At 44.6% G+C, this 14692-nt stretch overlaps 1 protein-coding gene across 1 annotated transcript in view; it reads left to right on the forward strand.

The window, feature by feature from the left end:
- fat4 (FAT atypical cadherin 4) overlaps nt 1-8462 on the forward strand; it is a 103780-nt gene extending 95318 nt beyond the window's left edge. The window contains exons 16-18 of the mRNA XM_071920234.2: nt 607-824; nt 3386-3647; nt 5297-8462. Coding sequence (XP_071776335.2) covers nt 607-824; nt 3386-3647; nt 5297-7203 — 2387 coding nt within the window. The 3' untranslated portion in view covers nt 7204-8462. The remainder of the gene's footprint in view (nt 1-606; nt 825-3385; nt 3648-5296) is intronic.
- Nucleotides 8463-14692: the final 6230 nt, after the last annotated feature.

The following is a 14692-nucleotide window of genomic DNA, read 5'->3' on the forward strand; positions in this document are numbered from 1 at the left end:
AATGCCAGTGGCGTGAGATAGACGCTACCAGTCATTTCAACCATAGTCTCATTTGTTTATGGTGATTATACCAAAGTATCAATCAATTTGACAATGATACATTGTATATTGATGTTTAAAAATGCTGCAGTGCAACAAATGAGTGTTTCCTTTTAACAACTGTGCATGTGAAAACTTGCCTTGAGGAAAAAGCCACAGTGCTGAGGGTCCAAACAAATCCAAAGACTTTGTATTTCTTCAACCAGTTACCAAAAATCTAGGGGATCACATTTACATTTTAGGCATTTAGGTGATGCTCTTTTCCAAAGCAACTGGCTAGAAGAGAACAGGTATGGGTTCAGTGTCTGGATTGGGCTTTTCAGGGGATAGAACTTGTGATCTTTCACTTATGGGACGGTTTCTGTAACCATTCGATGAGATGTGAAGACCAAGTTGTGGTTATGGCAAAGGGACGGGGAAAAACTCAGTTGGAGCTGACCGTCCGCCAGCTCCAGAGTGGAAATTGAAATATTGATTCCCCAGTGAAACATCTGTTGGGTCAGACTGCTTAATAGGATGGATTGGATGGTTTAATATTTTTATATATTCTCCATCTCTCTTCCACAGACATCACAGCAGACACGGCCCTCTCCCTGGATGGTACCGGCCGTCTAGACTATTCCCTGAGGCAGGGCCCTAAACGGGACGTTCTGCTGAGACAATCGCTGCAGGGCGTGACCTCTGACCCCGCCAGCCCCAGCATCCTGGAGGTCAAGTTCAGGACACGCAGCAAGAGTGGCACTCTGCTGCATGTGCAGGAGAGCAGCAACTACACTACTGTTAAGGTGAGAGAGAGGCTGAAGTGAAGATCATGTGACAGCAGCGTGTATTATGTACATATGGAGGTGCACCAACGCACATATAGAGACATTATGAACTAATGTGTGCACATTCGTCACACATTCATCATATATCCTTATATAGAGGCTTTGCAGTTGTGTCACAATTCTCATAGAAACCACGGCTGGCACCAACATGGAGATCCATTGGAGAATTAGCGGTGTGCAAATAACAATCAGGCTAGAAAGAGAGAGATGCCTGCAAAAGATTGTTGTCAATTCAGTAATGTTCTTAGTAATGGTGAAAAGTCTGTTAAGGTAGATTTGTTTCCAAATTTAAGTTTGTGTGACACAAGAAACTTTAGCTTTAGAGTTTAGTGTTGTAGCTTGAGAGGAGTCCTCTCATTTAAGCTAAGCAAACAGTTTTTGGCATTGTTAGAAGCTAGCGATTACAAATGCTGATTCTACAACATACGTTAGCTATTGTGCAAATCACGTTTACACCAAGACGGAGAAGTTTAACTGACCAGGTACTATAGTTAGTTGGCTAACAAACTTGACATTATCTAAACAGAAAATGATCAGATGTATCAGTGGGGACATTATCAGTTCCCAGTCAGAAACAGTGCAGAAATTAACCATGTCTATTCTATTCTGTTGAGAGGGCGAAATCGTATCAATATCAATCAATATTCACAGCTATTGTTGCCCAAGAGCTGAGGACCTCCAATATGGCCGCCGAGGGTGTGTTACGTTACCAGAAAGCCCTCTACAGTCATGAGCATGTGTTTGTGTGTCTGTTTGTGCGCACATGTGGAATATCACCTGAACATTTGGCTCTCAGGATCCATCTTGTATGTATATATGCATGTACTTGATAATGTGCATAGGTGTCTACATACACAGGTCCACAGCTCTGTAGTCGTCCCCTCACATTCCCTCACCAGCAGTCATCACCCTACACACTCCCCCCCCCCCCCCCCAGTCAAAGCTATAGGCAAACTATGCGGGTCTTTCTCACCCCCCCTTCCTTTAGCCCCTCTCCCTCATTTTCCTCCTCTCCTCCTGTTCAACACTACTCCCTCCCTCTGACTGATCCTGGGCAGCTGCCCAAAGGGGCCTGAGCTCTCATTCATCCTCTTCAATTTTCCCTTAGACAACCCCCCCCCTCCCCACCCCCCCTTCTGTTTTTTTGCATCAGACATACTAGGCCTACCTCCTCTCTCTCCGTCTCTCTCATGGTTTTGTTTTCTGGTGTTGAGCAGTCTCTGGTCCTTGTAGAGTCGCCACCACGGCTAATAGTCCAGAATATTATTTGAAGTGCTATGAGACCTAAAAAGGAGAGAGGCTGGGGAATATATATATATATATATATATATATACAGTATGTTGAGAGGGAGTGCGATATATGCTGAGATATAAATAACAAGATGTTTAATAGATAAACCTACAAATCGGTTCTCCAGGTTTGGAGCACTCAGTATTCTTTGGCTTGGGGGACTTTCCGTTTTTCCCATTTTAAATCAATTCCTCCGGAAGCTACTTATCATTGCTGATTTCTGGGGTCTTTGAAAAGGAGGAGAATGGGATTACTTTTCCATCGAAGTGGGGAATACACATATGGGATTACCATGCACAGCACAAGCCGCACATTTGTTGTCCAAGCCAAAGTGAGCTTGATTAATTTCTTTTAAAGACGCAGTGTGTCCTTTCATTTTTGGAAGGGGCCATCTCCAGTGGGCGTTTGTTTGAGCATGTTGTCTCTGAAATTGCTGTTAGCTTGCTACTGATCATCCTCTGGCCGAGGAACATTAGCTACACGCAAGTTGTGAGAACATGATTAACTGCAGTATGTCCCTCTGGGAGAAAGATTTATGAGCTTCAAACTGCATTTTTGTTTTCGATCTCTGACCTCGACACCAGAGTGTGACAGCACTGCGTTTGTGGAGACTGGGCTTTCAGAGAAAAGACTTCTTTCCATCCATCCTGATTAATGCTAACATTTTAAGGCTATTGCATTGCTTTAAATCTTACAAAGTGCTTCTTTTAAAGTGCAGTTTAAAGTGCAACTGTAGACTTTCATTATTCATTACTTTATTTTATAATATAATTGAAGGTTAACAACTACACCAATATACCACAGATAAAAGCACAATCTATCCAGTACCTATCAGTTTCTGTGTTTCTGTCTCACTGTCTGTCTAGCCTATGACAATATGCTGTGCTCATTAACATAGTGGCATATTATTGTAGGCATATGCACTCTATTTACTTCCTCAACAGTAAATAGACACAACTGGTGGAGACAAAGCTACATGCATGTCAACATCTAGTCCGCTCAAACTCTGCCTCTGTCTGTCTTTCATCTATGAAAACATGCATTTATTGTAGACAACAATGTTTTCTAAGGTACCTAAAGTTCATAGGCCTACTTTGATATCTTTCACTCTATCAAATTGTCCATTCATCCATCCATCCATCCACCCAAACTCATCTGGAGTGCTCACTGTTTTATATGCGTATCTGTGGCCGCCGCTCTCAACCTCCGTCTCTGTTCCCTCCCTCAGCTGAAGAACGGCAACCTCCACTACATCTCAGACGCGGGTGTCGGGGGCAAGGTGGAGCGGACCGTGGGGGACACGGTGCTGTCGGACGGCCAGTGGCACACCCTCCGTCTGGTGAAGAACGGCTCGGCCACCGCGCTGCGGGTGGACGGCGCCCACCCCAAGCTCATCCAGCACGCCACGCAGGACTTTGGCGGTCTCAGCGTCTTAACCTTGTCCCTGGGAGGGATCCCACCCGGACCCGCCCAGCAGAAAACTGCAGCAGGTGAGTTTGGAGGGTGTGTGTGTGTGTGTGTGTGTGTTTGGGTGGGGGAGGGATGGGACAGGGGCTAAAAGAATTTCATCTGGGTTTCAGTGGAAAGTTTTAGTGTCCTGTGATTTTCTAAATGCTAAAATTCTGAGGGAAACTCCTCATAATGTTTTAGCTTGAAAATTGTCAAATTTAAAGATATTGAATACTGGCACAAAATTACCGCTATCGGCAACTTAAGTCTAAAAATATCAGTATCAGTATTGCCGTTCAAAAACCTAGTTGTATTTACAGTATGTGATATCTGTGACATGCTGCAGCTCTCCAAAACTGGCATTTGACCAAGAAAGTTCTCGCCCCTTTTAACTACTATCATTAATGTAGTTGTGTTTTAGCATGTTTTGGAAACTTCTACTACGTACGTGTGTCTGTGTGTGTGTGTGTGTGTGGGTGTGTGTGGGTGTACATGTGTGTGACAGAGAGCTCATAAGCTTGCGTGCCCTTGAAAATACAGTCCAAGCTTTTTTTTTTCCTACTAAATTAATAGTCTGCTGCTCAAACTGCTGACCATATTTGGTGGCAGTCCAACAAGGCTCAGTGGAACTGGCCTGAAATCTGGTTCTATTTGACATTGGTGAGATTTACCTGTTATGAATTTACAGTAGTTGAGTAAATGTTTCTTTATCTGAGTATCATTCATGGACGAATAACTAATACTAATTTGATTTGACTTTGTCTTGGAGCGACCGCCTTTGATGATTTTTGGTGTTTTCATCCTATTTCCATGGACTCACATCTCAATTTAGACTTAAATCACAGATCAAATGTCCTCGAGTCTGACTTGAGAATAGTTTAGATAGGGTGAAAGAGAGGGCTTCCAGAGGGAGGGAAGGCTGCACTGTAAATTTCAGTATTTAAGGGGAGGGAAAAACTAACCTAATACCGTGGACTAATATGGTAAAAATGAGCAATTTGAATGATTTGTTGACCCCTTTTACACAAGGATCAGGGTATATTTCAAAATAAACATATTCTGAGCACGCAGGTCTGTGGCAGACTGCCTACTAACCGACCCTTACCGCGATATGTGTGTCTGAAGACTTGTGTTCTGTTGTGCATACGCTTTGCAAGAGCTAATGAAAAGAAACAAATGGATTTAATCTGCACTGGGATAAATTCAATAAAAATCTATTTACATCGGTGAGGCAGCATTGTTAGGCAATACACAAAGCAAAAGATTGAATTAGACACAGAGACATTCATCCAACCCAGATGTATGTCTTGAAGCCATAATGGCTCTGACGATGGATTCTCTGTCAGTAAAGAGCCAATGATTTTTGAAAATAATCATATTTCTTCTCTCAAATTTGCCAGTGATTGATTCAACCCATTTTAAATATGATTTTTTTAGGTGTTTTCCACAAGAACATTTCACTTGCTTTCTGTCCTAAGCTTGAACCAATTACCCGTCTAAACAAAATTCCTTTAGTTCTGATTATAGCTCTCAGTTCCTGTTATTTACTAGGAAGTGATCCAGCATCTTCATACATTTTGAAAAGCTATCAGTCTGGTCTCAATCGGAAATGAGGCCACTGTTTTGTCCTTCTAGTTGCTGAGGGCTGTTTCCTGTTATCTGAACTGCTTTTCCTCTTATTCATCTGCAGGTTTTGACGGCTGCTTGGCCTACATGAAGTACAACGGGGAAAACCTGCCGTTCACCGGAGAGCACAGCCTCGTCACGCTGACCAAGACCAGCTCCTCCGTCAAGATCGGCTGCAGGGGCCCCAACCTGTGCGAGAGCAGCCCTTGCTGGGACGGCCTGATGTGCGTCAACCAGTGGTACACCTACCAGTGTGTCCCGCCTGGCGACTGTGCCTCCAACCCCTGCCAGAACCGTGGAAGCTGCGTGCCTGACCCCCGCTCAGGCTTCACCTGCGTCTGCTCTGAGTTCTACACGGGGAAGACCTGCGAGACCCTGGTGGCCTGTCTGGGCGTCCAGTGTCCCCAGGGTACCGTCTGTAAGACGGCCAACAACGGCGGTTTTGTCTGCAGCCCGAGCCCCACGGCAGAGGAGATGGTCCTCCCCATCTGGGCGGTGCCCGCTATTGTCGGCAGCTGTGCCACTGTCCTCGCCCTGGTGGTGCTCAGCCTGATCCTGTGCAACCACTGCAAGGACCGCAACAAGACCAAAGTGCCAAAGGAGCCCAAGGAGAAGAAACCCAAGGAGAAGAAGAAGAAAAAGAAGAAGGGCAGCGAGAACGTAGCGTTCGATGACCCAGATAATATCCCACCATACGGAGACGACATGACGGTACGGAAACAACCAGAAGGGAACCCCAAACCTGACATCATCGAGAGGGAAAACCCTTATCTGATCTATGATGAAACGGATATCCCCCACAACAATGAGACCGTCCCCAGCGCTCCCTGCGCCCCCTGCAATGTACCAGAAGCGGATATTGAACACTATGACATTGACAATGCTAGTAGTATCGCCCCTTCGGATGCTGACATCATCCAGCACTACAAGCAGTTCCGCAGCCACACGCCGAAGTTCTCCATCCAGAGACACAGCCCCCTGGGCTTCGCCCGACAGTCGCCCTTACCTCTCGGAGCAACGAGCTACACCTACCAGCCTCAGTACAGCCAGGCGCTGAGGTCCACCCCGCTCAGCCACTCGCACTCGGCCTGCCCCACCCCAAACCCTCTCTCCAGACACAGCCCGGCCCCGTTCACCAAGCCCTCCTCTTTTTATCGCAACACCCCGACCAGAGAACTTAACCTGGCTCGCCGCGAGGGCAGCCCGCTGGACCTGCACAGCGATGTGTGCCAGCCGCCGCCCATGTTCAACTACGCCACCCGGCTGGGGAGGCGCAGCAAGAGTCCGCAGACCATGGCAGGCCACGGCCACTCCTCCAGGCCAGGCAGTCGGCTCAAGCAGCCGATCGAGCAGATCCCCCTGGAGACAGGGCCTCCTGTGGGGCTGTCTATTGAGGAAGTGGAGCGGCTAAACACGCCGCGCCCGCGCAACCCCAGCATCTGCAGCGCCGACCACGGGCGCTCCAGCTCAGAAGAGGACTGCCGCAGGCCGCTGTCGAGGGTCCGCAACCCGGCCGACGGCATCCCCGCCCCAGAGTCCTCTTCGGAGAGTGACTCACATGACTCCTTTACCTGCTCAGAGATGGAGTATGACCGGGAGAAGCCTGTTTCTTACAGCTCCCGGGTTCCCAAGCTCTCGCAAGTCAACGAGTCAGACGCTGACGACGAGGACTACGGCGGGAGGCTCAAGCAGAGGCGGTACTCGAGCCGGAGGGCGGAAGGAGGGCCTGGCCCTGCCCAGTTGCCCCCTACTGACCAGCACTACACCCTGCCCCACAAACTGGGCCAGCAAGCTGGGGGCTTCAACTGGGACAATCTGTTGAACTGGGGCCCTGGTTTTGGGCATTACGTAGACGTGTTCAAGGACCTAGCCTTGCTTCCTGAGAACGAGGCAGCAAAAGACATTGAAATGAACAGCGGGGATGGCTCAGTTACCATTCTAAACGAAGGAGAAGCTGAGCAATATGTATGAGACTATTTATTACAATGCTGTACAATATGGTGATGTTCTCCATAAAAAAGGAAGACTGTATATTTCAAGAGAACATTGGACTACACATTTTTTACTTTATTCAAAATTATAAGACGACTTTCAATGCAGTAAGGCAGAAAACGGCACCTGTAACATGACTGATTTTGTCATTAGCCCCCTTGGAATAGTTTACCAGTCTTTTCCAGATCCAAACTCAACTGTACAATCCTGCATTCATCTCTCTGAGGCCTCATTACAACGTATCCATTGACACTGAATGGCTCCAAAAGAAAAATAAAATGAAAATCCATGTCTGAATTCAATTTAGTGACTGCAAAGCTCCTTCCACTTTATCTTAATCAAACGTTTCTGTTCTTTATTACCAATATTGCCTCTCCTTTACAAAAACTTCTGTCACATTCACAGCTGAAAGATAAGACGACAGATAACATTGAAACACTCACAGGAAGAGAATTCCAATGGGCCGTGCAGCGATAGAAAACCCCGGTCGCTGTCTTTCTAGGGGTCAATTTCTAATTTACTTAAAAGGAAGCATGTGTGTTTGATCTGCCTGCACCTGTAGGTGACAGGACACGGCCCTCGGTGTGAACGTGAGTGCACCATTTTGCTCGCACGGTAACGGAGACCCCGCCAATGTTATGATCCCAGCTCAAGAGCTACTCTCTGACTCCCTCTCTCTCTCTTGCTCTCTTTCCCTCTCTCCCTCTCTCTCTCTCTCTCTCTCTCTGTCTCTGCCCGGTGTGTTTTCTCACAGAAGACTGGCTAAACGCTCCAAGAGTGAGGATTAATCAAGTCCCCTGCCTTACAGACATTTGAGGATTTGAGTATGGGGGGAGGACTTTCCTCTTCTTTTTTTTGGCCTAAGTTCAGTAGGGGAGGTGGTTTGGGGGTTAGTGTTTGTCACAAAAACCAAGATAGCATTTTCTGACCAGCCAAGATTTTCGGGCAAAGATAATGTATGGATCCTATAAACATGACCCCAACTAAAAAACTATGAACTTGTGTACATTTTTTTTAATTCATGAGAAATCATGGAGTCATTTGTTGTCAGTGTCCTTGTCCATTATTTTGACATGTATGGTTTCTACTTTTTTGTACTGTTTATTAACTTAAATTACTTAAGCTGTGTTTTTATGGATATTTTCATATGCTGAAATGTATGTTCTTACTTTCGGGGAAAGTAAGATTGAAGACTTATTTTTTACATTTGTTACATATGTAACATCAGTATTTTCCACTTTTGATAAAACTATAACATGCTGTATGCTTTGTACCTGTAAAAAGCCAATAACAGAATAAAAAAAGTATTTATTTAAAAGCCGCTTCGTTCTTTTCTTTCTTATGTTGAAAGCAAACTCACTTGGATGCTATTGTGGGCATCTTAAAATAGCAATTTCTCAAAATAGTCACCTTCAAGCTCAGATAACCTCTCATCCCCAATAGTGTGGGTGGTAAGGTATTATATGCTCCAAAAGATCCAAGGCTCGTTCTGGGCAGTCTTTAAATAATACCGGGTCTGAATCGAACAAAACATTTCAAAAGGCATTTGAGGACCTGAATGAAACTGAGCCGCCGAGCTCCCGGCCAAGCACAACATCCAGCGGACTCCGCGACGCAGGGCCCTATATTGCTTTCAACAATTATTTACATCTGGCTTATTGAGCAGAACCCTTTTTTTTTTGTCATAGCTCAGTGATCCGGTATGCAACATGCTTATCTTCTCCGTCATCGAGGGGAGAGAGGCCACGAGAGAAAACGCAGGGAGCCGTGAACCCAGCGAAGAGTGACAGCCCGAATCTGGGTAAATTACTACGGGCTCACGGAGGGGCTCGGTCCTGCAGAGAGCTGTGTTGACCAAAGCCTCCTTGGGAAGGCTGTACCACGCTGATGCTGAGATAATAATAACACTCACAATGATAATGAGAGTGTGGGCGGATGGGGGGCAACGGCGGGAGTAAAGTACCTCGAGTAAATAGGAGACGAGATGAATTCAAATAAACCTCACAGCGTCTCCTCTGGTGCGCATGCTGGAGTGACATGGCAGGGTTTGAAAGATAACAGACAGAGGAGACAGCAGCTTCAGCAGCAATCCCCCCGCCTCCACCCCATAGGTGAGAAGGAGACGCTTGTATACACAAAGGGCACATTGTTCTACAGTATGGTAGGATGTAAAACACTCATGAGGACTGACATGAATCTGTCTTCCTGGGTTTTTTTTTTGGGGGGGGGGGTACCTTTTTTTTTTCTCCCTGACTGCTGTTTTTGGATGTTGTCCAGATGGCTGCTGGACTTTACCGAATGGCAGAGGAGCGTATGATGTGTTTAAGGATTAATTGCAGTATATAAGTGTGAACATTGCATGTTACATTATGGGACATGCTTCTTATGAAAACAGAGCGTGTGTTATTTCAGTCGACTTAAATGGATATGGGTGCTATTTCTGTAAGCAATGAGGAATTTGTGTTGGTAATAGCGAAATGCAACTGCGAACACGCTACCATGCACAACCACACATGATTAAAGTTGTTCAATTTGCAGAGCCATGCAGCTAAGTCATCATGCATACACCACATAACATTTTAAAGATGCAGAGTTGCAACAAATTGCTTTCCAAGAGTGTTAGCGACTGAAGTGCCAACAAAATCTTTAATGTGTTTTGCAGATTCCCACAGCAAACGATTTCATCTTGACTGAAGGTGCGAAAGCGCCGTCCTTCGATTTCCCATGGAGCTTAGTGCTGAGTCGTTTTTTTTCTGAATCCACAAATGTCATCAGAATATAATTCCCATTAAGATGATTTCCATGTTGACTTAAGAGTTTCCCACTATTTATAAAAGGATGTGGCATTGAGCTGTTATTGACTTCCTTGAAACACCAAGTTCCTCCCTGAAATCCTCCCCAAAGCTTGTTTATAAAGATTGATTATTCCGAGCGCAGTGTCGTGATACTAAAACGTCTCCCTACGTTTTAGTTAAATGGCTCATGATTAAAAGCACATTGGATGCTGGAAGAACCGTTGCATTTCACCCCAACTGTCATCGGATGGTGCTAAGTTATATTAGATTTGATTGTGAGTGTGCATGTGTGAGAAAGATAGAGACAGACAGTGAGAGCGGATGCTAAGATCTTGCCTGATCCTCTGAACATCAAAACAGCATCTTAAAACTTCAGATTCAGTTGAAGCCTTTATCAATGACAGTAAACACTGTAGCAGTTGCAAATAATTTCTAGCGTTTGTTTTAAACTGTTTGGCGCAGCAGATGGGTTGGGATAGCAACATCAAACAGGGTCAGGTATGATGTCAATCAGAGAAAAATGTAGTCAATTAACTTTTTGTGAATGCACTCCGGTGAATACCTAAACTCTCTGGCACTCTGGTGTTATCGTCTGGGGCGAACCCCATCCATCTGGCAATTCAGTGGAATAAAAACCTGTAAAAAATACTGTTTGATCCAGGTCAGTCTCATGGCAGCATGACAGTCAAGTAGTTTATGGAGTATCTCTCTCTCTGGGAATATAGAATGAATCTGTCAGCCTAATTACCACTGAATTCAATGCGTTCCCCCTGGGCCACCCAAATAAAAAACAAGTGAAAGCTAGCTTAGTACTAGTTACATACTTGTCAGCTGTGAGTAATGTAATAAGTGTTTTCTATGAGCGGAACGAATACAGACATATTTTATTGAGATGATAAAGGGTTTGGAGTAGAAATATGTTGCGTCATTACTTTACAGTCTTGCAAATCTAACCAGATGAAGCTATTTTTATTGTCCATACATATCTGTTGAGGAAACGGAAAACAAAGACAGCATGGTTACCATATTCAAGTGCTTACCTCATGATATAGTAGACCAAATGTGCTTACAATTCCCAAGATATAATATATGTAAATCCAAAACACATTCACGCCATCTCAACTCAACAGAGCACAAGTAGTAGATTCTCTCTGTAACACGACCCACTTGCACACACTTGGATTCCTTGCAAACATCAAATACATGGAATAAAGATAACTCCTCTTTATTTTTTTATCATAAAATCATGCAAATAAAACAGGAAACTTATTTAATTATAAATAGACATTGTACTGTCCATTGTTACAGCACATTACCACGTCTACAGAACCAGGATGGGATAGAACTACAGCAAAAAGAGAGGAAAATATCTATCGTCTTTCTCTGGACGGAGTGCTGCTCACTGCTGCTTGGATTTCACTCTTGAGTTTTGATTCGTCACTTGGTGGTGAAGTGTATAATACACCAGAATTTCATTGGGTCAAATAGGGTGCATCTGCAGGGTCTCAATTGTCCTTTCTATTGCAGCCACACTTACAGGTGTATTTTCACATGAAAATCTTGCCTAGTGCAGCTTTATAATAATGAACATGGCCTTCATCTGGCCCCTAAAGCTTATTATCACAGTCAATTTGGACATGTGCAGTTCAACAAAGCCTTAATGAAAGTCATACAGCCATTTACCGACATCCCTGCATGCTTTCCAACACTGCAGCCAAGCATATAAATGTATCCACGTATGCTACAGTGAGGCACTTTGAATTAAAGTATCCACCAAATGGCACTTCACTTTCACAGATATCAGGGTTACAGTATTCACACCTCCCCACCCAGTATACCCACATCCTCAACTCCCACTAGGCCACTCAGTATGTCTTCCCTCATTAGCAAAGCCTTCATAAGGCTGCGCAGCTTGATGGACAAATCACCGGTTCATCCTCTTAAGGCTTACATGTGAAACAACATAGCGCTCTACAAATTATCACCCGATCTTAAGGCGCTCTCCGTTTCACATCTGCATCAAAGCTGTGCGGCTCGCCTGCGATAAGTGTTCCTTAATGCTGTGTGTACTGCAGCCAGCCGATGCCTTTCAACACACATGAAAGCGCCAGCGAATTGAAACTGTGGGAAATGAAAGGGAAAGATAGATTCTTGTGTGTGTGACTGAATGAGTGTGTGTGTGTGTGCACGAGGATGACGACGACTGTCCCGACTTTCGGAAAAGCGCCTTTTCTTTCTGCGACTGTGAAACTCTGCGGTTCTGCTCCGGCGTAGAGGACTTGGATTAAGCCGGCCCGGTTGCCACCCACTTGAAAACATTTATAGAAGTGTATGATGAATGCTAAACAGACAACATCGGCATAAGACCCCCGGCTCGAGTGTCACTGCACTGTCAGGCAGCCTCTCACATCTGTTTCTGATCCCGTGTGTGACATTCTGCTGCCTCAGCGATTTCAACTTGTGTTTTGTTTTCTAATTCAGGGAGATGCTGCTGACTTAAGTGCTGGTTAGCTCACTGTGTGTTTGGCAACGGGGGGAAGAACTGTCACTCCGCACACACACACACACACACACACACACACACTCCTTGGGAAAGAGAGGACTCTCACACTCACCCACCGGTTTCTTTTTGCTCTGACAAAGATGTCTTGATATTGTTTACACTGACTTGGGATGAAATGAAACAGAGTGGAATGAATTTGATGAGCAACGCACGCTGGTTTCACTAATGCCATTAGAATCGGAACATAATAATGTACATATGGGCCTAATAATGTAGAAATGGTTAGATAGAGCGGCCTGTAATTAGAGGGTCGCAGATTCAAGTCTATATTATCCTATTTGACCACCTGAGGAAGTGGAAATACCCTTGAGTGAGACACCGAATCTTTAGCAGGGGTTTTCTGTGGCTGATGCTCTGTGGAAGAGGGCAAAAAGATCAGCTTCCCCCACTGGGATCAACAGTGCATCCCACAAATAAAAAACTCAGTGAAAAATGATATGCTGTAATTCTTAACTTGTCCACCCTCTGTGCTTGAGTTCAGTTGGACTTCAGCTCCAGCTAACCGTCCTCCAGAGGGGTCTGCTATGAATCACTCATGATCCGTGGCTTAGAGACGAAAACATTGCAAAAAACGACAGTCAACAAGCAAATCACACAGCCTGGCCAAAACCCCAGCATATAACATATCACACACACACACACACACACACACATAAACAGCTGCTAGGGCCAAGTCTGCATGTAGCCAAATGTGCCTCGTGTGGGTGGACCGGCTATCTAAATGTTTACTGTTCCTCCAGCCACTGCTTCGTCATGACTGGCTGAAGCCACTTTGATGGCCTCAGCTGCATTCATTTTACATGAGAGCAGAGAATGGGCGAAATTGGTTTTTACAATGTATAAAACTTAATTTGAGAACTATAAAGTGTTCATTATGGCGGAAGTTTAGGGCTGCATGATTATGGCTACAGTGATAATACCGATTATTGTAATCATGATTATAAGATTTGCCTTGATGATTTGAGGAAGTGAATTATGTAATTGCACTTTTTCCATCTTATATCAACATCTTGACTGTTTTCAACTACAGTGGACATTCTACAGGAAATTAAATTAAGTTTAATGTTTCAATATTGCAGCATTCTGCGATATTTCATTGCGATAAATAAAAATTGTGCTATTGGATTATGCATGATTAATGTTGCAGCCCTACGGACTGTTCCTACCTCGGATGCGGTGTGACATATTTCCTGTGGATTTGTGAGGCTCGCTGTGGACGGCTGTCCCACAGGTCGGGCGGGACAGTAGCCTTTCTTCCATGCTGCTTTGTGCTGAGTTGGGGAGAAGATTACAGAGAACTGAAAACAATGCTGACTTTGCTGCCAAGAACTTACTTCAGCAAAACAAACATCCATGATGAACTGGAGGGGGGTTGCTGCTCAATCCAAACCGCAATCGAAAGCCATCAGCAGAGGGAGAGTCGCTTTTTCAAATAATGTTGCACAGGGCTAGCTCTCCTCAAAATTAGATAATTTCAAATGTTAAATGATAATTTCCTCATGTCACTGTTGTGTGCGTTATGTGTTATGACCGTGATGTCTGTACTGGCGGTGGAGAAGATTTTCCTCAGAGGACAATAAACTAAACTAAACTAACTAAAACAAGGGAAAAAGATCACTTCACCTGTCATATTACATACATTGTAAATAGGAATGTGTTTTTTCATGTAGTCCTCTCTTATGTATGCATTGCCATTGTCTCCTTCATCCCATTTGTGAGTAATTTTGAGTTTGTTCCCTCTGACAAAACAACAAGTCTAGCAGAATGAGGAACTCTTTTGTTTCCATTGCCATTAACTTGCTTAACTCTGATTAATTTATTTATTAAGGACGGTCAGGAGTTCATTGTTAATGCTGTTTATTTGAATGCTGCTCTATGGATGATGAACAGCTTAATTTATCACTCCTGAGTCTTGTGCTATGTCTTATGTACTTTTGTGTATTTGTGTTTATATACTTTTTATGCATCTGGCTGCAAGGAGGGTTTCCTCTCTGGGACAATAAAGTTGAATTGAAATTGAAAGGAGTCCGAGTGCAGGAACGGCCAGGAGCAGCAGGCAGGCGTTCAGCTCCTAAACCCACAGCTGTGATGATAATGGGCACATTGGCTG

The sequence above is a fragment of the Centroberyx gerrardi genome, chromosome 16 (assembly GCF_048128805.1).
Source record: "Centroberyx gerrardi isolate f3 chromosome 16, fCenGer3.hap1.cur.20231027, whole genome shotgun sequence".
NCBI classification, from domain to species: Eukaryota; Metazoa; Chordata; class Actinopteri; order Beryciformes; family Berycidae; genus Centroberyx; species Centroberyx gerrardi.